At 44.8% G+C, this 26,719-nt stretch overlaps 1 protein-coding gene across 4 annotated transcripts; it reads left to right on the forward strand.

Annotated features, from left to right (window-relative positions):
* Positions 1-1,150: 1,150 nt before the first annotated feature.
* Positions 1,151-19,685, forward strand: QTRT1 (queuine tRNA-ribosyltransferase catalytic subunit 1). 4 transcript variants are annotated; one of them, XM_088479043.1, is made up of 10 exons: positions 1,151-1,420; positions 2,920-2,988; positions 3,080-3,218; positions 4,031-4,109; positions 4,199-4,314; positions 13,727-13,865; positions 14,919-14,994; positions 17,666-17,775; positions 18,289-18,373; positions 19,081-19,685. In XM_088479043.1, exons 1-10 carry the CDS (start codon positions 1,151-1,153, stop codon positions 19,231-19,233), a joined length of 1,236 nt encoding a protein of 411 aa, XP_088335169.1. In that variant the 3' UTR covers positions 19,234-19,685. The 4 variants fall into 4 exon arrangements, 2 of the variants coding, with proteins under 2 accessions (XP_088335169.1, XP_088335170.1); XR_015879314.1 differs by lacking the exon at positions 19,081-19,685 and adding an exon at positions 15,940-16,039 and having other exon boundaries at positions 1,180-1,420; XR_015879315.1 differs by lacking the exons at positions 18,289-18,373; positions 19,081-19,685 and adding exons at positions 15,940-16,039; positions 16,536-16,786 and having other exon boundaries at positions 1,180-1,420; positions 17,666-17,749.
* The last annotated feature ends 7,034 nt before the right edge of the window (positions 19,686-26,719 follow it).

Consider the following 26,719-nt stretch of genomic DNA (forward strand, 5'->3'; position numbering starts at 1 on the left):
GCATTTCAGGTAGATTGTGAAAGCAGCACCTATGAGTGCAGTGGTAAAGTGGGCGTGTACTGCTACATCTGAGAGGCGTGTCATAAACCTGACTTACATCCAAATGTAAATTAGCCCCAAAGCAGTTAGTAAGATTTACTTGTTCTTGAAAACACGCTAAAGCTGGCCATACACTAGTACGACCAGCATAAGATGCGATTGATCATACGTTTTCCCTTGAACTCCCCGGCAGCTCCCTGGCAGTTCCGGCCGTACGATTTGGTGCTTTTTTGACACACAATGTAAATACGATCTGACATACGATCACTCGCCCCTATACGACTGACCGTGATACGATCGATCGTGTGCCTCACCAAAAACATGTGATGATAATAGATTTAAATGACGCCGGTCGGACACACGATGCATCAAATGTGTAAATACACGGCACGATCTCCATACAAGTACGACATATGATATGGGCTACACATCTGATCATAAGATACTATAGAACAGCGGCGGGAGCACGCATCAGATCGTATTTTTAAATAGGGGCATGAGACAGTGCACCTGAAATAGGGCCATGGCCTCATGGGGAAGGGCCAGGGAAGAGATAAGGGAGGTCGGGAGATGCTGGGGATAAAAGAAGAGGAAGCTACAAGTGAGAATGATAATAAACAGGAAAACTGACAGGTCCAAACAGTGCCCCCTGCCCTGCGGTGCCCTGTGCCATGGCACTAGTCACACTACCCTAGTTACGCCCCTGGATCATTGTGCCTTATTATAACCAATGCAGGGAAGTTGTACTACTTATAACATTTGAATGTATATATCTCTGATTTCTTTTTTTTCCCCCAATTATATAACAGCATCATGGGGGTAAGGTGCAATCATGGAGATTGCTAGATTCTTCAGGGAGTCAGGGAGATTGCTACTATTTCAGGGAGCCTCCATGACAATCAGGGAGTGTTGGCAAGTATGTGTAGAAAGTGACAGCATAACCTTGCAAATGTTTTTCGTGCCTAACCTTGGTGTACATTTGATTACTCAAATAACTAAATGTAATATAGTTGATTTAAGAGAAACATAATGGACGTTGAACATGTTCACTAAAGTTGTTTATAAAAAAAAAAAAAATTCCACCTGATCCGCCCGCGATTTTACCGTTGCTATGGCTATGGGACGTCTGATGTCATTTCCGGCTGTCAGTGGCACGATGGCGGCGCCCAAAGGACACGCGTTACTGCACCGGGTACTGGCAGAGTGTCCGGTAACGAAAGCCCGGGCCTGCGACTTAATGTTACCGCACGGGCTTGTGAAGACGCCGGTGTTTATGCCGGTAGGAACGCAGGGGACCATGAAAGGGATCACCGCCGATCAGCTGCGGGACCTGGGCTGTGAGATCTGCCTGGGGAACACTTATCACCTGGGGATGAGGCCGGTAAGACGCGAAAGGTCAAGTGAACTAGGACCAGGATTAGGGAAGCTGTGAGAGGTTGTTGGACTATAAGTCCAGTGCTCACTGATTGCTGTCTGGTTGTTGTCGTACTGTAAGTCCCAGCATTCCTGTATGCTGCCTGCATTTTGCTGAACTATAAGTCTCAACATTTCTGATCACTATGCTTTTTGCTGAACTATAACTTCCAGCTTTCCTGATGGCTGCCCGGCTGGTGTTGGAATATGAGTCATGTTCAATGTTATCGTTCAGCTGGGTGTTCACTATATGATTGTGTTCCCAACCGACTTGACATCGTGCCAACCGTACACATGACACTGCGCAGAGCAGTGTATGATGGAGCAGTGTGTCGTTCCATGTATCATTTAGCAACATTGCATCGTCCCATCTGTTGTGCAGCACAGTAGATGGAACGGTGCGATGGACGACTCGCATACATACTATACGATACGCACGTTATATCGTTCTGATACGCGTTGGATTGATATCACAAGATGGATCGCATAGTGTGTACCCAGCTTTAGAGAAAGGGGTCTGTTCCATAACATCAGGAATTCTCTCACTATTGGGCCCATTTATCCAAGTGTATCTGAGGTAAAATCCAGAAAACACCCATTTTCGGGGGATTACCTCAAATACTAAGTATCCCCCGTATGTATGAAGGAGGGACCGCAGCAATGTGATCCCTCCATTGCCGCTGGCAGCCGCCTCCCCCATAGGTTTCTATGGGGGATGCAATGCTGCCAAATTTACCAATATCCGGAATGTGATGCATTCCAGATATTGGCCCCCGCAGCTAACGCCATCTGAAGATGACGTTAGCTGCTATAGCCTATGGGCTACACCGTGCACTATTAGCCGTCGGAGGGATCCTCCGGAACCCTCCCCGGCTATGGCAGATGTTCATGTACATGCGCACCACCTCCTGCACTGGCCGGCAGCTCTCCAGAGACATCGTAGGGACGGGCTCCTTTCAGAGCCTGTGTCCCTACATGTCCCGGATGATACATCCGGCCAATAGGATTGCTTTTTGCAATGCGATCAGGGGCGTTACTGGCATGCCCTGATCGCATTGCAAAAGCATCACTGGTAAATGGGCCCCTAGCTGCAGTAGATGGGTTAGGTACGGGATGCCGGCAGACAAAATCCTGATGCTGGCATCCTGATAGGGTTAGGATACAGATACCTGTCGATTAGGTATCCTAACCCTTCCTCCCCAGTGCCTAAACCTCGCCCTAGTACCTAGCCCTAAACCCTAACCCCGCTACTTACCTTTGGGATGCCGGCGCCGGCATTCCATGTGCTGAGATATTGACCAGATCACCAGTAGATATCAAGTTTATTCAACAGTGTTGTTGCATTAATCAAGATTAGGGACAATAAAAGAAATCCAGATGTTGAGTAGGTGGACCTGGCATTATATGCACATTGGAGCTCTTTTGGGTTTGTTTACATGTGAATGTTTTTGCTTTATTTCTTTGTAGGGTCCGGAAATAATGAAGAAGGTGAATGGTCTGCATGGTTTCATGAACTGGGATCGGAATCTTCTTACAGTAAGTTTGGAAACACTTTCAGAATTGTTTGTTCCTGTAAATGTTCCATGAAAACACTCTGATAACAATGGGTTTGTTATGTCTGTATTAGGACAGTGGAGGCTTTCAGATGGTGTCCTTGGTGGAACTCTCCAAGGTAACAGAAGAGGGGGTGCACTTCACATCTCCATACAATGGCAAAGAGATCCTTCTCACCCCAGAGAAGTCTATTGAAATCCAGAATGCGCTCGGTAAGTGTTACTTCCTGTACTCAAGATACAGCTGTAGTACACAGCTGTGGTTATTGGAAAATAAATAGAATGAGGTCTTTAATAGGACTGTCCACTTTTAGATTAATTGATTGGTTTCTACATTGGTTCCAGCAACTTCTACTGAATACATTTATATCTTTATAGTTTATACTTTCCAGCTATGTTTTTTTCTATTTTTATCATCCAGTTTGCATTGTTTATTTTCACAGCCTTTAGTGATATCACAGATTTGCTTTGCTCGCTTAATTGTTCTGCTGCTCCTCAGTGTCATACCCAAGGGCAATGCTATGATTCATTTTAGAGTCGTATGTAAAGAGGCACGTGACTATTTCCTCCTCAATGACGTGAGGTAAATGGCTGGGGAGGCACTGGCTAAAATCGGAGCCAGATTTACAGATACATATATGAACCCGAGGGTTCATGTGGGCATTATACAAAGGTGCAGCAGTATATAGTGCTGGAAATTTGGTGTGTTATGATCAGGGATGTGCGGAAAAGGTAGACGGGAGGCAGTGCCTCACCTGCCATACACTTTTTGCTTCAGAGTTTTGACTATAAAATGATTAGAATATACAAAGAAGATATTTATAATATTTTCTTTAAATATTCCTTATTTTTATAGTCAAAACTCTGGAGTCTACCTAAGTATGACAGGAAAGGCTCTGCCTCACCTGACCGCTCCTTATTGTGGTCACGGCAGAAATGGCTCATTGTCATACCTGCAGTTTATACTGATTAGATCACATACAGATGTTAGTAGCATCCTGCATTGTCTTGCTCTCCTCGCTCAGGCTCTGATATCATGATGCAGTTGGATGATGTAGTGAGCAGCACCATCTCTGGGCCCCGCGTGGAGGAAGCCATGCACAGGTCAGGCCGCACAAGTCTTCTCTTATCCATATGACCATGCAGGATCTGTTTGATGTTTTACCTACACCTCTACCACTTCCGTACATTAGATCCATTCGCTGGTTGGACCGTTGCATCGCTGCCAATGGAAACCCAGAGAAACAGAATCTGTTTGCCATCATTCAAGGGGGTCTTGATGCTGAACTTCGAAAGAGCTGTCTGGAAGGTATGTCCACCTGTACATCACAAACCAGCAGGAAGAGGTGTCCCACAGTTTACATGTACCTTATACAAACGTCACTCTCCCTTTCAAGATATGTTTGCACAATTCCAGGCAAAAAAATCCTGTATTTGTTTTTAATTAAATATATTGCACAGCTCAATTTTATAATTTTTTTCACAGTTCATTCAATATATTTTCAAAGAGTACAGGCTGAGTCTCCCATATCCAAAATGCTCGGGACCAGAAGTATTTTGGATATCAGGTTTTTCCATATTTTGGAATATGTGCATACCAAAATGAGATATCTCGGGAATGGGACAATTTAAACACATCGCCTGAAGGTAATTTTATACAATATTTCTACTTCAGGGTCCATAGGGTATCCACAGGATACCTTGGGGTATAGGTGTGACGTCAGTCATCGGGCACCATAGAGTTAAGCTTTCAGCCTCCCAGGATGCACTAGGGTCCTCCTCCTATACCCCGCCCCCGAGCCAAGGCACCTCAGTTTAGTTTGGTGCCCGGCCGGAGTCTGGTGCACCTGTTGGAGTAGGGGCTAAGAAGAGCCCCTGAAGTTTTCCTGCATGCAGCTGTGGCTGCACATCTGGATGTACAGCATGGACAGTCAGTCCTGACGTCCATGCTGTCTTCCCTACACCCCCGCCGCTACCAGAACGCCGGTACGGGGAAGCTGGTGAGCATCTGGGGTCACAGCTAGCGGTGACCCCAGATGTTCCGGACCATGGCCGGAATCAAGGGGGACAGCAAGGTAAGCACAGGGGTCCCGTGGTGGGTCCCCGCTGTTACATGGTCCAGAGTCCCCAGGCAGGGGGCTCCCTGGGGACTGGCTGCAGCGTGGAGCCAGGTATATAACCTGCGCTTCCACTACCCCCCTGGGACAGCGGACCGCAGCAGAGCGGTAGCGCTGCGGCTTCCCAGGGGTTAAATGCATGCCAGGGGAGCGCGCCTTCCCTGTCTCACAGCCGGCGCCTCCCCCGCTGCACACAGCCCTCTCTGCAACACGCCAACTGGCCCTGTGGCAGCGCTCCTCCCCCAGGCCAGCCTCCTCTCTGCTCCTCGGCGGCCATCTTCCAGAACGCATGGTGAACGCTGCTGGAAGCCTGGACGGAGGCATCGTGGTCTGGGTCCCCCCGCATACCTCTCCTCCGCTGTGGTCAGGTCTGTGTATGCAGCGCTGTGTCCTACCAGACTCTGTGTCTGTGTAGTTGATTTGTCAGCGCTGGTTAGTGCAGGAATTGATTTTCTTTACATTGTATGTGACTGTGCTAGCGCTGCTGCCTGTATCTTCTATTCTGACTGTCAGCTTTATTACTGTCCCTGTTCTTTCTGCTAAGCCCTTGCGGTGCGGTACTGCAGGGTGGTCTCTCGCCTTTTTCAAAAACAATTGGTGAGAGGGGTCACATACTTTGTGCCATCATGTCTGAAAGTGATTTTCCTCTTCGGCTACAGTGTACTACGTGTAAAGTACCTTTAGCGGAGGGGGAGGGTAGCGCGGAGGGCCTCTGCCGGCAGTGTTTGTCTATGGCGCGGCCTATTACGGTTACAGCACCGGTACAGGAGCTGCCCTGGGCTTGTTTCGCTCAGGCGCTTACAACCTTAGTGGGCCAGTTAGCTCCGCAACCCGCGTTTACGCAGATGGGTTTGTCCCAGCAATCAGTGGTGTCGTCACCCATGCAGGGTTTCCCAAGACAATTGGTGGTACCCCACAGTCTCCCTATTTCCCCTCTCCCGGTTTCTCAGGAGCCGGCGTGGGTTAACTCCCTGACGAGTTCTGTACAGCACTTGTCGGATGTGTTGCAGGGGGAGGCTGTGATGCGGCAACATAAACGGCCGGTGGCGTCTCTGTCGGCTCCTTATGAGGATGACGAAGGGACGTCTGATGATGGGGAGATTCTGGATCCTTACGATCAGGAACCTCTCCATACTAAGGACGCTGACGCTAGGTCCAAGGTGTATATTCCTGGACTTATTCGGGCTGTCCGCACAGCCTTGGTGATTGAGGACGAAGTTCCCCCAGCTGCCAAATCCAAGTATGCCTTTTTTAAGGATGTGAAGGGTGACGCCACAGTCTTTCCTCTTTCGGGTCAGTTAGTGGACCATTTAGAAGAGGCGTGGAAACAGCCTGGCAAGCGATACCAGCCGCAGAGGCGCCTGGCGGTGGCTTATCCGTTCGCGGATAATTATTTTTCTAAGTGGGAATCCCCTCCACAGGTGGATTCTCATGTGACACGTCTTGTCCGTAGTGCCACATTGCCGATGCCATCCATGTCCTCCCTTAAGGATGCTACGGACCGCAAGGTGGAGATCTGCCTGAAGTCCGCTTATTCCCTTGCGGGGGGGGCAGCGCGGCCGGCTATGGCCATTTGCTGGGTTGCCAGAGCGACGGCGCGCTGGGCGGATTCATTGGAGACGTCCTTTGATTCCGACTGTCCGGCCGAACAGACGGAGTTGATTGGTAATCTCCGTGATTCGGCCACTTATATCAACGAGGCGGCCTTAGACATTAGTACCCTGGTGTCTCGAATTTCTTCAGCAGCGGTGGCTGCTTGTCGCACCTTGTGGTTGCGATCCTGGAAGGTGGACGCTGATTCCAAAAAGGGTTTGGAGGCGTTGCCCTTTAACGGAGAAGTTCTCTTCGGTCCAGTTCTGGACAAGATTGCGGCCACGCTGGCGGCAGCCAAATCGGCATGTCTCCCGTCGGCCGCTGTTCCTTCTGGTTCAGGACCATCGTCCTTTCGGTCTTCTAGGGCCCAGGGCAGGCCCAAACCACAGTCTTTTCCGCGACAGGCTGGTCCCAAGAAGGGAGGCCGCCTGCTGCAGTTCGCCCGGTGTTGGTCGGTCACCACGACAGACACTTGGGTTCTCGAGGTGGTCTCCCACGGGTACGCCCTCTCTTTCCGGCACAGACCCCCAGCTCGATTTTTCACCATGGGTCTACCATCAGACCGGAACAAGGCCACGGAGCTGCGGAAGGTCTTGCACACTATGCTCCAGGCTGGAGTTATAGTGCATGTTCCATTCTCCCAGAGGGGCCAGGGTTTCTATTCCAATCTCTTTTTGGTGCAGAAACCAAATGGGTCGTATCGTCCGATTCTCAATCTCAAAGCTCTCAACAAGTCTTTGCGGGTGCCGAAGTTTCGGATGGAGACTCTACGGTCCATCATTCTGGCGCTGGAACCTGGGGACTACATGGTGTCATTGGACATACAGGACGCTTACCTGCATGTCCCTATTCTTTTGCGCCCTCAACAGTTCCTCAGGTTTGCAATCCGCAGCGACCACTTTCAGTTTCGGGCATTACCTTTTGGCCTGGCGACAGCACCACGTGTGTTCACCAAGGTGATGGCGGTCATGGCGGCTTCTCTGCGGCTGCAGGGAGTCCGCATGTTGCCGTACTTGGACGACCTTTTATTAGTGGCAGGATCTCCGGAGCTCCTTCTGCGCCACTTGGACCTGACCATTGCGCTACTGCAAACGGCACGGCTGGTTAATAAACTGGCAGAAGTCCACTCTAATCCCGTCTCGGCGGATTCTGCACCTCGGAGCCTTATTGGACTCGGGACAGCAAAGGATCTTTGTGACGGGGGAGAAGATCTCTGCTTTACAGTCGAGGGTGCGCAGTTGTCTGCACAGCCGCCGGGTGTCTCTACACTCGGCGATGAGGTTACTGGGCTCCATGGTGTCTGTGTTCGACATGGTGGAATATGCCCAGTTTCATTCCAGACCTCTGCAGCACCTGATCCTGTCCAAGTGGAACGGGCTGCCTTAGTCTCTAAAGTCCCAGACGATAGTGCTCACCCCGGAGGTTCGCCTGTCCCTTGCCTGGTGGTTGCAGATGACCCATCTCAGCAAGGTACGTCCGTTCTGGGTACCAAACTGGGTCCTGTTGACAACGGACGCCAGTCTTCGGGGCTGGGGAGCAGTTTCGGGTCCACACTTGTTCCAGGGCAGGTGGACTCCGACAGAAGCGGAGCTTCCAATAAATATCTTGGAACTCCGTGCGGTCTTCAATGCCCTCCAGCAGGCACATCGGGTTCTCCAGGGTCGCCCAGTACAGGTCCAGTCGGACAACGCTACCACCGTGGCCTACATAAACAGGCAAGGAGGAACCCGAAGTCGGGCGGCTCTCGTAGAGGTGTCTCGGATCCTGGTATGGGCGGAGCGCAATCTTCCGGCCATATCAGCTGTCTTCATCCCGGGAGTGCTAAATTGGGAGGCGGACTTTCTAAGTCACCAGGACGTTCATCCGGGGGAATGGTCCCTGCACCCGGACGTTTTTCAACTGCTGGTGGACAGATGGGGTCTTCCAGAGATCGACCTCATGGCGTCCCGGCACAACAACAAGTTGCCTGTGTACGGGTCTCGCACAAGAGACGAAGAGGCGTCTCTGGTGGATGCTCTGTCCGTCCGGTGGACTTTCCGGTTCGCTTACCTGTTTCCTCCGGTTTCCCTTCTTCCACGGGTAATCTGGAAATTCAAACAGGAAGGAGGGACGCTCCTGTTGATAGCTCCCGCGTGGCCCAGACGGCACTGAATCTCAGACCTTCAGGGTCTGTCCGTGGACAGTCCTCTGCGGTTGCCGCTACGACCGGACCTTCTGTCGCAGGGTCCTTGTCTTCACCCGGACCTGACTCGGCTGTCTTTGACGGCGTGGCTGTTGAGACAGCCATGTTGAGGTCCAGGGGGTTTTCCAGCTCTGTAGTGTGTACCATGTTACGAGCTCGGAAACCGTCTTCCGCGAGGATATACCATCGCGTGTGACATACGTTCTTCCAGTGGTGTCGACCGAGAGGTTATGCACCGTGGGAGTTTCGTCTGTCTCGGATACTCGCCTTCCTACAAGCGGGACTAGACCATGGGCTTCGCCTTGCTTCTTTGAAGGTACAGGTTTCGGCCCTGTCTGTCTGGTTTCACCGTAGGATTGCTACAATCCCCGATGTGCGCACCTTTCTGCAAGGTGTTCTACGCATTCAGCCACCCTTTGTTCCACCTGTGGCGCCTTGGGATTTGGCTGTGGTCCTGAGGGCTCTCCAGGGACCGCCGTTTGAACCACTGGGCTCAGTGGATCTTAAATGGCTAACAGCTAAGACTGTTTGTTTTCCTTCTGGCCATTGCTTCGGCCAGATGTGTTTCTGATTTAGGGGCTCTTTCTTGCAGACCCCCTTTCTTGATTTTTCATGGAAACAGGGCAGTGCTCCGCACTCGGCCTGAATTTCTTCCCAAGGTTGTTTCCCAGTTTCATGTTAACGAGGAAATAGTTGTTCCGGCCTTTAACTCACCTGGCCTTTCAGTGAGTGAGGCCACTTTTATGTTGTGCGGGCCTTAAGGACTTATGTTGACCGCACTTCTTCATTTAGGAAGTCGGACGCCTTGTTTGTCCTCTATGGCTGCCGTAAAAAGGGTTGGCCTGCTTCAAAGCAAACTTTGGCAGCCTGGATCCGTATGGCTATTTCTGAAGCTTATCTTCATGAAGGTCTGCCGGCTCCTCCTTCTTTGAAGGCTCATTCCACTAGGTCTGTGGGTCCTTCGTGGGCAGCTCGACGTGGTGCCTCTGCAGTACAGATCTGCAAGGCTGCTACGTGGTCCTCTGTCCATACCTTCGTGAGGTATTACAGGTTTGACACCTTCGCCTCTCAGGATGCTTCCTTCGGGCGGCGGATTCTCCTTTCAGCACAGGAGCGTCCCCACCCTTAAAGGATACTGCTTTGGGACATCCCCAAGGTATCCTGTGGATACCCTATGGACCCTGAAGTAGAAAATATGAGATATGGTAAGAACTTACCTTTGTTATCTCTATTTCTACGAAGTACATAGGGTTCCACAGGACTCCCGCCCTGTCGCACCTGTGCTGCAGATGGGCTTTATTCTGGTCACCGGTTTTTCCGTCTCCCTCTGGTGAGAGTGTGATTCTTGTGTGTATCCAGATCTTCTTTCTCTCTCTTCCTTCTCCTCCTCCGGCCTATGGCTTGGTAACTAACTGAGGTGCCTTGGCTCGGGGGCGGGGTATAGGAGGGGGACCCTAGTGCATCCTGGGAGGCTGAAAGCTTAACTCTATGGTGCCCGATGACTGACGTCACACCTATACCCCAAGGTATCCTGTGGAACCCTATGGACTTCGTAGAAATAGAGATAACAAAGGTAAGTTCTTACCATATCTCATATTTTTTTGTAATTTTGTGCATTAAACAAAGTTTGTGCACACTGAATCAGAAGGCAAAGGTGCCACTATCTCAGTCACACTACAAAAATTCTGTATTTTGGAATATTTGTATGTGGGAGACTCCTCCTGTATTTGACAACTGATTTGGCCATAGGGTGAGAGTTTAGAAAATGTGAGAGTTTAGCAGAGCTTAAACTCTCACACTTTTTAAACTCTGCCAATGTAATAGAGTCTGAGAACATGTAAACTTGCATGGGTTTTAGACTCAAAAAAGTCTAGCTATTTAAATTCCCTTCCAGATGTTTTTCTAAACTTTCCCCCTATTACATTTGGCCCATGGTCTTACTCCTGGTGGTTAGAGACTCCTCTGTTCACAGTAATGAGAATAAAAGCAAATACGTTCATGGCTCAATGGTGACCATTTAAGACATCACAGCTGGTGTCTGAAAGAGCGTAATGAGAACACAGCACCTGACTTGGTTCCTGGTGTATGACTGGGTATGACCATGCAAGGCTGGGCTTTCCCTGATACGGTCGCATCTGGAGCTAATCTTCCATTAGCTGTGGTGCTCAGCCCACCCGGCTGGCACCTCAGATGCCACGGGTGCCTCTCCTCTACCGCCCCACCCCCCTTTTTTTTTTTTTGTTAACTTTATAAAAAAAATAAATTAAAAAAAGTCTCAAATTATTGATATTTTTTTTAAATAAATGATCAAATTATTTAATGGATTCTAATCCGTTAAATTTTATTAACAAACCTGCACATTTCTTAATAAACTTATACTGTATCAGGTTTAAATAGCTATTATTTACATCATCTGAAGATAAAAAAAACAGCAATTTTGGGGACATATTTGGAAAAATATAAGCCAGTCAAATGGTTATAGGCATAACCTGAGGTATTGCATAAATCTGCTTCTAATTTCCTCTCTTAGCAGAAGAATCTGTGATTGGGCTCATCCCAATAATGTTCATGTTACCGGTTAAGATGGAAATATAAAATATGTATCTACGGTTTATCAATCAAGGGTTCTATGTAATTTTATTAAATTTTTCTGTTAAAAATATGATTTTCGAATAATTGCTATTAATTTTTCTTTTGTTCTGTTTGTCTTCTGGACAATGCAGTAAACTTGTGCCGCCACCCCCCTGATAGTTGTTAGTCCTTCATATAAATTGTTTTAGGAGTTGGTACATTCTGAATTACTGTTATGGTGACCCCCTACCTTCAGGAGAACAAATTAGTGGTCCCCTCTCTCTTTGCTGCCAATGAGATTATTGTGGTATTTTGCTCTGCTCTTTCCACCAGTGACGTAGTAGCTCTATCTCCTAAGCCTAACTGATGGGATTCCCGGCCTCAGTACGTTGACACTGGGGACCCCAGTAAGGAACCGGATCTATGAATCCTCTTAGGGAAGTGGAAAATCGGTAATACTGGTGGAAGCTACAGTATGTGTTAAGCCTTAGGGGCCCATTTATCAAAGTGCATTTGAGGTAAATTCCCCGAAAACACCTGTTTTCGGGGGTTTACCTCAAATACTTAGTATCCCCCGAATGTATGAAGGAGGGACCGCAGCATACCTGCTGCGATCCCTCCATTGCCGCCGGCAGCAGCCTCCCCCATAGGTTTCTATGGGGGATGCGATGCTGCCGAATGTATCAATATCAGGAATGCGAAGCATTCCCGATATTGGCCCCAGCAGCTAACGCTATCTAAAGATAGCGTTAGCCGCTGTTTCCTATGGGCACTTACCGCATATCAGCCGGCGGAGGGATCTGCCAGATCCCTCCGCCGGCAATGGGTGCCGCTCATGTGCAGTCCGCGGGACTGCGCATGCGCAGAAGCTCCGACTGCCCTCCGGAGACATCGCAGGGACGGCCTCTTTTCGGAGCCCGTCTCCCTGCATGTCCCGGATAATACATCCGGCAGATAGGATCGCATTTTGCAATGCGATCAGGGGCGGTACTGCATAATAAATGGGCCCCTTAGTTGGTAGAGAAGTTAATTATTTACATACCATCCTCTCATCAATTATTATCTTTTGTTTGTTTGTGTTGCAGTACCGTACTTGGACTAACAATATAATTATACATCAGTAGCCAGGATAACTATTTGCCCAGGGTGTTGTGTATGGGAGAAGTGAATGTAACACTGTAAGAAACATCTATAGCTGTGTATCATTTGAGTTTTCAACATAGGTTGACGAGTTAAATTTTAGCTGTTTCATAGATTTTAATAAAAAAAAAGTTATGAGTTGAGCTGAATTATCAAGTAGAAGTTTCCTTTCCACGGCAGCAAGGTTTTTCATATTCAATTTCCGGGTCGCTATAATTTCTATAGGAATTACCGCTGCTATTTTCTTGCATACCTACCTCCTCTAATGAATAATTAGACACTTGGAAGTTTCAATTAGCCTAATTGGTCCAAAGAATACATGTTGTTATGTCAATAATTACTTTAAATTACCCCCAAATGAACTTTTTAGTTAATGTATGTACCCCAAATTTAATAAAAGCAATTTAAAGAAAAAATTGTTTATATTGTTCTAATTTTCCTAAATTAACCCAAAATACATTTTTTTTTTTTTGTAATAAAATGAAAAAAGTTTCGTTTTTTTTTTATAATTATTTTGATTAAAAAAAATGCACAAATCATCCCATTGCTGAATTTTTAAAGAACAATTTATTTTTCTTTGCGATAGTAAAAACAGTAATAATGGTTGACTAATGTTGTACCCCATTTTGTTGTTTTTTTTTCTTACATTTCCTGCAGGGTTTTGTCCAAAGAAAATTTGCAACCGTTTTTTTTTATTTTTTTCCCCTATTGGAAAAGTGGTCGCTATGCCCATAAATATTTTTGTGGGGAACACCTTGCACCCAATTGGATATGCCCCATTGTGGCTGGTAAAATCAAGTTATGATAATTTGTGGAGGGGGGCAGGAGGGAGTGATCAGCACTTACTGATCCTGTACACAACAGGTCAGGGTCGCTGGTGGCGATGGGAGACTGGAACAAAGACACATTGGTCTCTGCGTTACTGCTATGAGCAGAAAACAAGGAGTGAGGGTCCTGCCAGTGATGGCTTACAGTCCAATTGGTATTAATTTAATTATCATTTGGACTGGGGTCTCATTTAAGCTTTTTCATTTCAATATTAGAGATATTCAGCAAAATATCTCAAAATGTATTTCTTGGTGGAAGATAAAACAAACTACCCTTCATTATTCTTGTAGAGATGACCAAACGAGATGTCCCTGGCTTTGCCATTGGTGGTCTGAGTGGAGGGGAAGAGAAGGATCACTTCTGGAGGATGGTGACCCTCAGCACTGACTACTTACCTAGGGACAAACCTCGCTACCTCATGGGAGTTGGGTAAAGTGTTTTTCTTCTTTCACGAGCTGAGGGCTGTTTTCTGTCCTTCCATCAGTCTTGTCTGACCCTCCCACATAAATCTAAATCTTCACTTATTTTAATGTCTAGGATCTTGTTCATACTCTACTCCTTCCATCTCTTGCATTTGCTTTCTATGTCCATGGCCTTATAATGTTAAGTCTTCTACTCACATCCTCACCAGCTGAGCCACTCACCAGAGTAGGCTCTTTGGGTGATGTCCTTTTACATCTTCTCACTGTTTCACTGAGGCTGATCCCTATAACTCTCCGCATTCTGACCAGAACAGTCCTGCCCTGCACGGAGGAGTCCTGGGAAGTACGACAGAGGCTGTCAGTAATATATACACGTTTCTGTCATCTGTTGGGTAATGCATTGACTGAAAAGACTACATTGCCCAGATGTCCTAACCTCAGAATGAGAGCGGTTTATTGCATGTGATCTATAGGGAGGACTGCCTGGATCTCCAAAAACGTGAATCATTCTTTCAATGAGAATCATGTCACCCAGCTATTCGCAGCGATAAGAAATGATCTACTGCCGGCATGTATTGTATCACACATGCAGAGACGGGGGCTCGGATAGGAACCCATTCCTGCGATGAGTAAAAGTAAAGAGGATTACGTTAGTGATCACGCTCCATTTCTACGTATTCCTCTTCCGGTGTAAAGTGTAGCCTTTAGGCTACAATGGTGAACAACACTTTCAGATTGCTTTAGCTACTGGGGCCATCCAGCTTGGTAAATTCGGTTAGAAAATAGCCCTTATAGCTTTCTATGGGGGCAGGTTTTGCGGATGAAAACTGGAGACCGCAGGAGACACATACAGTATATTTGGAGGATACTTTCTATTTGTGGGTACTGCCAGAGAATGGGCGTTTTCAGGGGATATCCCACAAATAATAATTGATAAATTGGCCTCTTAATCCCCAAAGCTCAGTCCCTCTTCTGATTCTTCTGATTCTACCTTTTGTCATGAACTATTTTGTTTTTGTTTTTTCATCAACTGTTTTTTTTTTTCCCCCTCCCCCCACAGGTACGCTACAGATCTAGTGGTCTGCGTTGCTCTTGGGTGTGACATGTTTGACTGTGTGTTCCCCACGAGGACAGCCGTAAGTCACTGTTGCTGGGGGTTAAGCGGGTCTCTTAAATTGTCCCTGTGCTCCACTTTCTATTGGCGGAGATTCCAAATGCAGTATTCTTTTCTGGTGGTACACAGCACCTTGTTTTTATTAGTTTTAATTTTTATAACTACTTCTGGAAACAGGAATAAATCAGTATAATTATTTTGGAAATTAATAAAATAAGCATCTGCAGATTAGCGGTAAAAGATCCTTCGATGGCTGTAACATGAGATGTGGGGTCAAATGGCTTCTTCTCCCCAGGTCCCCAGTAAAACGAGTTGAATTGCAATTTATTTTGACTTAATAAAACTTTTATTGTAATAATTTATGATTATAAAAATACAACAGTTGTGAACGCAGACTTCTTTAATGTCTATAAATAGTATCTTTAAACTTTGTCACATTGTACATGGAATTGTTGTACAGGTTTATAATAAACAAGTATATGTACTGTAATCTAAAATGTAATGTGTATTACAATTCTTTTGTTTACGATGCCTCCAATATAAAAAAAAATAAGCATCTGAAGAATTGTCTAGAGTACGGGAGCTGCTACAATGCCGCACAGACGGTGCGATGGTTAGCATTACCGCTTCACAGCACTAAGTTCATGGATTTGATTCCCACTATTACCCTAACTGTGTGGAGTTTGTATATTCTCTCTGTGCTTGCTTCGGTTTCCTCTGGGTGCTCCGGTTTCCTCCCACACTCCAAAAATATACTGATAGGTTAATTGGCTTCCAACAAGAAATAAAGCCTAGTGTGCGAGCATAGATTGTAAACTCCACTGATGTAAATGGCCAAAACACTCTCTGTAAAGCGCAGCTGAATATGTGATATGTGTGCGCTATATAAATAAATGGTGGTAGTAATAATGGTGGTAGTAATAATATTAATTTGTGACTTTAGGGGATTATTTGTCTTTTTTTCAAGGAAAAACAAAAAGCCACTGCTTATGTACATTTTCCCGTGTACATACGTGTTCATGTGAGCACCACTGACACTGTTGGTGAATTCATTGGACACTTTCCAGGTAAACCAGATAGATGCTGAATTTGTTATCACATCATGGTCATTCCGTAACCAACAATGAACATGGATTATGTGAACCCCTATCACTCAATTTGTGATTTAGAAGCTCACTCTCATTCCCCTATAGTCCAGCAATGGTTATGTCTATTAAGGTGTGCTGTGCTAATCTCTAAAGATGATTGTTTGTCACCCAGACCAGGCTGTGCTGAGCATTTTCCCAATTCTAGAGCAAGTATCTCTGTAGAGTCAGTATATTGTATATTAAGAGTTCATTAGAATCATTTTTGTGACATTCATGCTGTGAAAGATGCCAACAGAGATAAAATATATATATATATATATATAAAGTGTGTGTGTGTGAGAATGTGTATAGGGACGGCGCACAACAAATGTTTTCCTCAAGTAAATAAATAAAAGTAGTGCAGAAAATATAATAATGAAGTCAAGTGAAAATTCACTAGTCTTTGAATTAACACTCACTGATCCTTGATTAAAAGGTGGCAGCAGTCTTCTTGGGGTTCTGTTTGGCCAACGGTTGGAGTAATTCTGGAAAGGAGGTTAAAAAGACATGCGCCTGACAGTGTAGTATTATTGATTGGTGAGAGTAAGTGCTCAAAATAATTGTGCGTACCAGAGGAATAAATCTTTAAAGCTTTTCTGAAACTCAGAGGTACAGGGCTTCCCACTGGATGGAATGGACAGGATGTCGTCTGCTGGATCACCTTAGGAAGAGCTCATTCAAGCCCAGGTAAAAGCGATGATATAGTGTAGTAATTTTTATCATGAGTAGCTGGACAGGACTACAACAGAATCAACAGTTGATTTGGCCACACCTAATGTTTTAGCTATCTCTGATGGGTTTGTTTTAATTTTTCAGCCTAATGATGGCTTGCTTCACTGATAGTGACAGCTCTTTGGATCTCATATTGAGAGTCGACAGCAACTGATTCCAAATGCAAATGTCACACCTAGAATCAACTCCAGACCTTTTACCGGCTTAATTGATAATGAAATAACGAGGGAATAGCCCACACCTGTCCATGAAATAGCTTTTGAGTTGATAGTCCCATTACTTTTGGCCCCTTAAAAAGTGGGAGGCACATAAAGAAACCGTTGTAATTCTTACACCTTTCACCTGATTTGGATGTAATTACCCTCAAATTAAATCTGAAAGTCTGCAGTTAAAGCACATCGTGTTTGTTTCATTTCAAAGCCATTGTGGTGGTGAATAGAGGCCAAAATATGAAAATTCTGTCAATGTCCCAATATTTATGCACCTGACTGTGTATGTGTGTGTATATATGTATGTATGTATGTATATATATATATATATATGTATGTATGTATGTATGTATGTATATATATATATATATATATATATATATATATATATATATATAATATATTATATTATGTTGAAATGTATCTGCCACCTGCATGTCAGCACTCTAATATACATTGATTGATTCAGTCCACAAAGTAGCTGCCCTGGGCGATTTCTTTGGTTTCTAGTGACTTGAATGGCCTGGGTGAATGTTGGTTTGTTTTAAAGTTTTTTGATAGAAAAAACAAATAACTTTTTTATTTTAGGTTCCAAATATAATTCTCTTTCTTGTTCTCTGAGTAGCGATTTGGCTCCGCTTTGGTTCCCTGGGGCTCTCTGCAGCTGAAGAGTAAACAGTTTGCCAAAGACTTCCAACCTATAGACAAAGACTGTAAATGCCCCACGTGCCTGAGGTAAAACGTTATACAAAAAATGTGTTTCTAAACCCATCTTGAGCGGTTATGCAGTGAGGCAGTTTGTAGAATTAAAGTCCAGCTCACAAAATGGCCACCACCACTATTTGTAGTTGATAGGTCCATTTGTGTTTGTAATTTGTGAAAAATACCTTACAGTATATTGGTGTGTACCTGAAGCATATACACAGTGGAGGCAGCCATTTTGTGAGCCAGCTAATTTTGAACCTTCTAATCCGCTAGAAATATCACTGAGGCATCAGGTGCAGTTTACGGAATAATAGTGTGGCACAAAAATATGCCTCTAGTTCTGTTGTTTTTCTTGAGTCAGTCGCTGTAGCACCTCCTCTGCCTGACTTATAACTAGCCTTGTTCTTTAGGTTGGATTGCTAAAATGATCATGCTGGGCAACCCTTTTTTTCTGGCAGCAAAATAAACAAAAATGTACTAAGTTTAATATTAGTGTTTTTATGCTTTCTTTTAATACTTTTTCCTATGCCTTTTGCGGTCTAGATATTCCCGTGCCTACATTCATGCTTTATTTAAAAATGATACAGCGGGAATGCATCATATTACAATCCATAATATTGCCTATCAGGTAAGTTATTGAGATGGGAAGATCAAAGAGATCTATTGGACCAGAAGCAAGCAACACACTGTAAATACGAATAGGACCCACTTTATGCTGTCTGACATTGACTGCCCAGAAATTATGACTAACTTTGATCACAGAATGAGACAGACAGGAGGGAGCTATGTAACATGGAGCCTGTCCCTCCCACCACAGGCTGACACAGAAAGGAGGGAGCTATATGACATGGAGTCTGTCTCTCCCACCACAGGGTGACACAGACAGGAGGGAGCTATGTGATATGGGGTCTGTCTCTCCCACCACAGGGTGACACAGACAGGAGGGAGCTATGTGACATGAAGTCTGTCCCTCCCACCACAGGGTGACACAGACAGGAGGGAGCTATGTGACATGGGATCTGTCCCTCCCACCACAGGGTGACACAGACAGGAGGGAGCTATGTGACATGAAGTCTGTCCCTCCCACCACAGGATGACACAGACAGGAGGGAATTATGTGACATGAAGTCTGTCCCTCCCACCACAGGATGACACAGACAGGAGGGAGCTATGTGACATGGGGTCTGTCCCTCCCACCACAGGGTGACAGACAGGAGGGAGCTATGTGACATGGGGTCTGTCCCTTCTACCACTGGGTGACACAGATATGCAGGGGCTATGGAAGATTAAACTCCTCCTTAAGAGGTAACTCATGGTCTCTCCCTCTTCATCTAGCTGAATCTGATGCGCTCGGTGAGGGACAGCATTCTGCAAGGAAGTTTTCCACAGTTTGTACAAGATTTCATGAGGATCATGTACAGGACCAAGGACAAATACCCACAGTGGGCCGTTGATGCTTTAGAAACTGTTAAGATTACCTTACAGTGACCCTTTCACTGATGCAAAAGTGTAATATTACCTCTGGATCCTGCATCGTCTCGACCACGCACAGCACAGGTATGGGATCTGGTCAGTAATTGGTGCTGGATAGCGATGATGTCATATACACTCACAAAAAAACAGCGTTTCCTGCCTATGCGCTAGGAGGAGCACTGCTAAACTGTCTATTAAGAAGGGGAATGCCCGGGCAGGCAGAGATAATTTGTAAATGTAATCTAGTATATTTTAGGTGTAGTGGAATGAACACTGATCCAGAACTCTGTCCCAGGCATTCCAGATGATGGATCCTGTATTACATCTTATGTGCTGCCCGGGAAACTGGTTGTTGTATATGTGGGGACCTTCCTGTGTTTTAAGAGTACATATCACTTGTAGGTGATTTGCTCTATTCTCTTCTCTTTTTAAGGATCTCTTTTTACAATAAAAATGTGTCATTTTTATAGTGTATGCAAAATCTCTATAGTATCACGCTGACTAATTTCTGTAATTATGGATAACTATCCCCTTTGTCTAACTGTTCGTTTTGCTTAGCTGCAAGTATGGTTTGTGAAATATATATATATATATATATATATATATATATATATATATATATATAATATATACAGTATATGTGTACTGTGCAAAAGTTTTAGGTATGGAAAAAAATGCTGCAAAGTAAGAATGCTTTCAAAAATAGAAGCGTTAATAGTTTTTATCAAATAACAAAATGCAAAGTGAATGAACTGGAGAGAAATCTAAATCAAATTAATATTTGGTGTGACCCCCCTTTGCCTACAAAACAGCATCAATTCTTCTAGGTACACTAGCACACAGTTGTTGTAGGAACATCTTGGAGAACTAACCACAGATCTTCTGTGGATGTAGGATTGCTCAAATCCTTCTGTAATCCCAGACAAACTCGATGATATTGAGATCAAGGCTCTGTGGGGGCCATATCATCACTTCCAGGACTCTTTGTTCCTCTTTACACTGAAGATAGTTCTTAATGACATTCGCTGTATGTTTGAGGCCGTTGTCCTGCTGCAGAATAAATTTGGAGCCAATCAGATGTCTCCCTGATGGTGTTGCATGATGGATAAGTACCTGTCTGTATTTTGTAGCATTGAGGACACCATTAATCCTGACCAAACCCCAACTCCATTTGCTGAAATGCTGCCTCAATCTTGCAAGGAACCTCCACCATGCGTCACTGTTGCCTGCAGACACTCATTATTGTACTGCTCTCCAGCCCTTCGCGAACAAACTGCCTTCTGTTACAGCCAAATATTTAACATTTTGACTTGTCGGTCCAGAGCACCTGCTGACATTTTTCTGCACCCCAGTTCCTATGTTTTTGTGCATTGTTGAGTTGCTTTGCCTTGTTTCCACGTCGAAGATATGGCTCTTTGGCCTCAATTCTTCCAGGAAGACCACTTCTGGACAGATTTCTCCAAACAATAGATGGGTGTCCCTGAGTCCCACTTGTTTCTGCCACTTCTGAGCTGATGACACTGCTGGACATCTTCCGATTTTGAGGGGAAGTAAGCATGATTTCTCAACATTGCCCATTTCTCTGTGCTTCTTCAAAAAAGCTTGAACAGTACATTTTGAAACCCCAGTCTGCTTTGAAATTGTTGCCTGGTAGAGACCTTTATAATGCTTTATAACTAACTTTTGACTTGTTGTTGTGCTCAGTCTTGCCATGGGGTATGATCTGTGACATGAAACTGTCTTCCACAACCTCACCTTTGTAGCAGAGTTTGGCTGTTCCTCACCCAGTTTTAAGCCTACATATGAAAATGATGAGCATTATCACCTGTTTGGTCTGATTGGTTAATCATACACCTGACTCTAATCCTAAAAAATCTGTGACTTTGTGCAAGTGTACCTAGAAGAATTGATGTGGTTTTGAAGGCAAAGGGTGGTCACACCAAATATTGATTTGATTTAGATTTCTCTTCTGTTCATTCACTTTGCATTTTGTTAATTGATAAAAATAAACTATTAACACTTTAACACTTCTATTTTTCAAAGCATTCTTACTTTGCAGCATATTTTCCATACATGCCTAAAACATTTGCACAGTACTGTGTATGTGTATATTAATATTATATCCTCTATGCAATGGGCGTTGCTGCTGTCACCTTTTTCTTCTAGAAACCTTTTCAGCAGGATGTTATATGATGGTCAGAGTCTGTGTGGGCTGATACAGACACTTTAGCTGAATATTCTCTTTGCTGGTTATTTATAGATATATATGGTGTGGGTCATATGAGTGCTATTCCTGTATAGCCCACCATTACCTTTACTTATAGTCCTTCATCTTATAATTCCAATAACAAGACTGATTCTGTACAGTATATTTTTCATCCCTTTTTCCCTGCGATCCATATCAGCATGGTCTCCCTGATCTGTGACCTGCACTACACAGCTTTTATCCTTTTTTTAATGGCTGTCATTATTAAGTTAGGCTCTAGGTGGCAACGTTACACCTGTATCTGAACTACCTTTGTCTGTCCTAAACAAACACCAGCTCCAGTGGAACTATGGTTTGCTTAGTGCCTATAAACTGTTAACCTTTGACCTTAAGTTGTAATGTTTAGGGTAGCTCCGAGTTATGCTTATGATCCATATTATTTTTATTACCAGTTATTTATTTAGCGCACACCAGCGGTATATCTTACCTAGGGGCTACGAGGCTGCAGCCCCACCAGTACAATCAGCCACTTCAGTGAGCCAGTGCAGTCCGTGTCTGCACAGGCTTCACTGTGACTGGAGGTGGCTTCCCATTGGAAGCGTAACCTGTCAGTCAGCTTGAAGACAGGCAGCCAGGGGGAGGTGTCTCCTCCCCCTGAGACTGCCAGTACGGGCTGCGCTCAGCAGAGAGTGCCAGTAGAAGCCGCTGCTCTGCCTTTCGGGCAGACCTGCAGGGCTTCTCGGGGGAGCAAACAAAGCAGCCCCGAGTTGTTGGTGTTAAGCGTGTGCATGCACGGCCCACCATCACTCATGCGTATGCGCCGGTCCCACCGCCTGCCAGATTCATTGACCAGGCGCCGGGACCCAAGCCAGCAGCAGTGGCAGCCCCTCTCTGGCAAGAGGGCAGGAGCTGCTGCTGGCGCGCACATATTCCGCAGCACTTTACAGAGAATAGTTGGCCATTCACATCTGCAACAGTGGCTCACTTCTTCCTGTCCACAAGTGACTTATATATTAATATTTTGCGTGCAGGGCAGCAGCGATCAAGAGCTTAAAAATAGTACTTGTGGTTATATGTCTTCTCTGCATGTCTATGTATTGGTGAATGATGATGCAGAATGGGCCAGTGATCTCTATGGGAAGTTTCGATGTGCATGTAATGGAGCGTTACATATTCAGTCTGACTAGAGAAATTTGGAACCTTGAGCCCAATAAAATAGCTGTAACGGGAGGACACATCGGCAGATTAATGAGTGGGATACAGTAACTTATTGCATCGGCTGTACTTTTAATTTCTCACTAAGGGCGACACCTAACTTGGAATGGATCTGAAAACAGACTGGATTAATTTCTTAGGAAATAGTAACAATAGTTATATTTAGTTAATTATAGACGTGGGATAACTGATAACATATGGGGTCAAGAAAGATACCCCCCTTCCTCACAATATTTATTCAGCAGCTGCCTTGCTGGGAGTTCTTTGTTTTGGCCTCCCCTGGATCTACACAACAGACATTGCGGTTATCAACCCTTCCCCTATTCTAGCTATGTTACTTGAGATGGAGCAGAAATTATTTGGACAGACTGATCATCTGAGCTTCAGGGGGCCTAACAGATAACCACTTTCTAATCCTGTTCTCTTGGTAGTAAAATTATGGAAGAAGGGGGATTGGTCGTGAATACTGTTACACTATCGCTCTACAATGCACCAGTTCTATAAAACTCTAATACTTCATGGACCCGGTTGTTCGTAGATACGTGAAGGGCATCATCACGGGAAGATATATTAAGTCTACATGGGACAATCGTGAAGCTAAAAATTACGAGACCCTAGACCTGGGTCAGTGGTTGCTGACATGAAGCGTTTCGATGATGTCCCTGGCTCCAGGAAATTGATTGGCAGCATGTCATGCATATTGGATAAGCTCACAAAATACTTCCTCCACTCTGTATAGCATAGAGTAGACCTTAGAAAAGTTGCTATTGTTCTAGGGTCACATAATTTATGATGTGCCTTGACCATGTAACTGAGGTGATAACATTATGTATCTGACTCCTGTGACAGAAATGCTCAGTGTTCATACATGGAGATATTGGGAAGGAGGGAAGATTAGTTGTTTGGACATGTTGAGCTTTATATAGCATTGGGACATCCATGTGGAGATATCAGAGAGGTGTACAGAAGGCGAAAAGTCAAGGGATGAGAGGTAGATATGTTTGTCATCACCGTAGAATTGGTACTGGAGACCGAATTAGTTCCTCAAGAGAAAAGCAGAGGGCTGAGAATATAGCCTTATGTAACCCCAACAGATAGGGGAGCGGAGAGGAGGATGTACACAGTAAAGACATGAATGGAATGGTTCAAAAAGTGAGAAATGAACCAGCAAAGAACTCATAAAGGCCAATGGATTTAAGATGAGCAGAAGAAGAGGTTGATCAACAATGTTGAAAGCAGCATTACAAGTATGGCTTAAAAAAGATGTACGTAGTTACATGTTATTATAGGACAGCATCAATAGCACTGCTGCCTCACATCACTGAAGGTTTTGGTTCCCACCAAAGCCTTCTCTATGTGGAGTTTGTAGATTATTCTCATGTTTCCTCCCACAAAGTCCAATAATATCTTTGACTGTAAGCTCCAACGGTGAGTAACTGATGTAAAAGATTACTTTAAAATAGGAATTGAGCTCTCCAAAGATGGCCGACTCACCCTCTGCAAAAATATAAAGTGCTTTGAATCCTATTGGGAGAAAGGTGCTATAGATGTAAATAAGTATTAGTAAAAATTGTATGTAAATGTTTAGCATTTTGGATCTATTCCTACAAATATAACTTTTAGCAATATATACTTGTTTTCTGTAAAGTTGCCAAATCTGTGCACCCCACAAAAGTGACATATATATCACATTTCGCAGTGATTTCGCCCATGTGTTACTCATGCGTCTGCCGTTTCATCTAGGATGTCCTCCCGCCATCTCAAACTCAATCTTTCCAAAACGGAGCTAATAATATTCCCACCGTCCAATTGTAGTTACAGACCTGACACCTCTATCTTTGTTTGATACAATAAATCTAATATGCTATAAACTCTACTTATCAAACGTGCCTAGGTGTCATCCTTGACTCAGAACTGTCCGTTACTCCCCACAAATAATCTGTATCCAAATAATGTTACCTAGAATTTGACATAGAAACATAGAATTTGAAGGCAGATAAGAACCACTTGGCCCATCTAGTCTGCCCTTTTTTTACCTTTTGGTAACCTCAACCCTATGTGATCCTCAGTTCTACATACTTCTAAGAAATGTATCCAGAATATGGCTGTATCTTAAACTGGGTACACACTAGAGCGATGTGTATTTGGGCAATATGGCTGCTGACGGGCAAATATATCGTATCCATGGTACACATCGTTCCTACCTTCATTACCATGCATGGCATTGCATGTGATATCATCTGGTTGGCCGTGCAGCACGGCTGAACAGAAGATATTGCTAACGACCGTTGGATAGCACAGATTGGCCGTACACACTGAACAATCTGGCCGATATGTCGTTTCGATTCGGCTGGAAAGGACATATTGGACTGATCTCTCCAGTGTGTAGTGTTCACTCTAGCTCCGGCGGCAGGCAGGGCGCCGGAGCTAGAGAGGGCAACCTTGTGCACGCGCTGAAGGCCGAAAAGGGGGCGTGTCTATAAGACGCGTCCCCTTTTCGTCATACTTGGGGGCGTGCCCGGCACTTACGGACATGCCGGGCAGCCCCTAAGCGCTGCAGAAAGGGAGAATAGATGCCGGGCGCATGCGCCCGACGTCTATTCTCTGGCAGTGACCGGGTCACCGCATGTTTGTCCACCCGCGGGACACTGCGTCCCGCGGGTGAGAACGGCACCCGCAAGCTGTGAGGGCAGGGCGCTTTTTGCCCTCCTCCTGGAGGGCAGGGTGCTTTTTGCCCTCCAGAAGGAGGGCAGGGCGCCCCGCCCCGCTAAAACAGCCTAGCGGGAACGCTAACTGTGTACCCAGATTTACACAAAACACTGCCAAAACTATAATTCCTGCACTCATTGTCTCCTGCATCGATTATTGCAATAGTTTCTTTATTGATCTTTTCCTATACAGACTTTCACCTCTACAATCTGTTTTAAATACAGTGGCCAGTCCTAATCTTTGTTTTACCAAATTCAATATAAAATACTTCTACTTGCACATAAGTCCAGTAAAAGTATAGGAACATATCTTAATATATCTTCCAGGTTGACCTCTCTACTCTGCAGAAAAGAAGAACTTTTTTGCCAATTCATAACAACCCTTAACACTAATGATCTTAATCTCAAACTTACCTATGAGACCAGCTATACAGAAGTCACTTTTCTTGACCTTAAGATACAAAGAATGTCAGAAGGTAAAATCCAGACTGACCTCTTTAGAAAAGAAACAGCCACAAACTAGTGCACATTTTCCACCAGTCTTAAGACGCATCCCCAAAGGGGAATTTTTGCGCCTCAGAAGAAACTCTTCAAATCTGACTCTTTTTCATGAGAGATCACAAGAATTACGAGACAGATTAATTAACAGAGGATATAGTAAAAGGGAAATAAAGAAAGCTAGACATCATGCCTTACAACAAGACAGAAACTCTTTACTATATCCGAACAAAATTAAGACGACTAAAGACGATAATGTTGTGCGTTTTGTTGGAGACTTCTGTGTGGAATGGGGTGAAATCCAAAGGATCATCCAGAAACATTGGTCTATTCTTACACTGGATGAAGATCTTAAGAGCCATCTAGGACCTAGGGCACAGATTAGTTGGAGGCAATCCTCGAACCTTAGAGATAAGTTGGTCCACAGCCATTTTACAAACGTTAAAAGAAGAAAACCTCCTGCGGAAGGATCATTTAAATGTGGTAATTGTAAGGCATGTACATACATGCAAAGAACTGTTGAATTTAGTGACAAATATCAAAAGAATCATAAGAAACGTTAATTTATCAATTGCAACTCCTCTGGAATAATCTATTGTATCGGGTGCCCCTGCAACAAAAAGTATATAGGAATGACCACTAGACCTTTTAAACAAAGGATACTAGAACATGTGGGTACGATAAGAAACGTGGAAACAGATTTAAAAAAACTTAAAAAACTTACCACAGTGGCAAGACATTTCCACGAGGTACATCAAGGAAATCCCATGGTTCTAAGATCATTTGGAATTGAACGAATAACTCTGGGTATCAGAGGTGGTAATATTACACAGGAGTTACTTAAAAGAGAAAGCTACTGGACATTCCTGATGTG

This window comes from Taudactylus pleione, unplaced genomic scaffold, assembly GCF_031769625.1.
Source record: "Taudactylus pleione unplaced genomic scaffold, aTauple2 ptg000226l, whole genome shotgun sequence".
NCBI lineage: Eukaryota > Metazoa > Chordata > Amphibia > Anura > Myobatrachidae > Taudactylus > Taudactylus pleione.

Coding starts and splice junctions, on each gene's coding strand:
- QTRT1 (XM_088479043.1), top strand. CDS start 1,151: ATGGCTATGGGACGTCTGATGTCATTTCCGGCTGTCAGTGGCACGATG. Junction 2,989..3,079: donor GGGATCGGAATCTTCTTACA/GTAAGTTTGGAA, acceptor TGTCTGTATTAG/GACAGTGGAGGCTTTCAGAT. Junction 3,219..4,030: donor TGAAATCCAGAATGCGCTCG/GTAAGTGTTACT, acceptor CTCCTCGCTCAG/GCTCTGATATCATGATGCAG.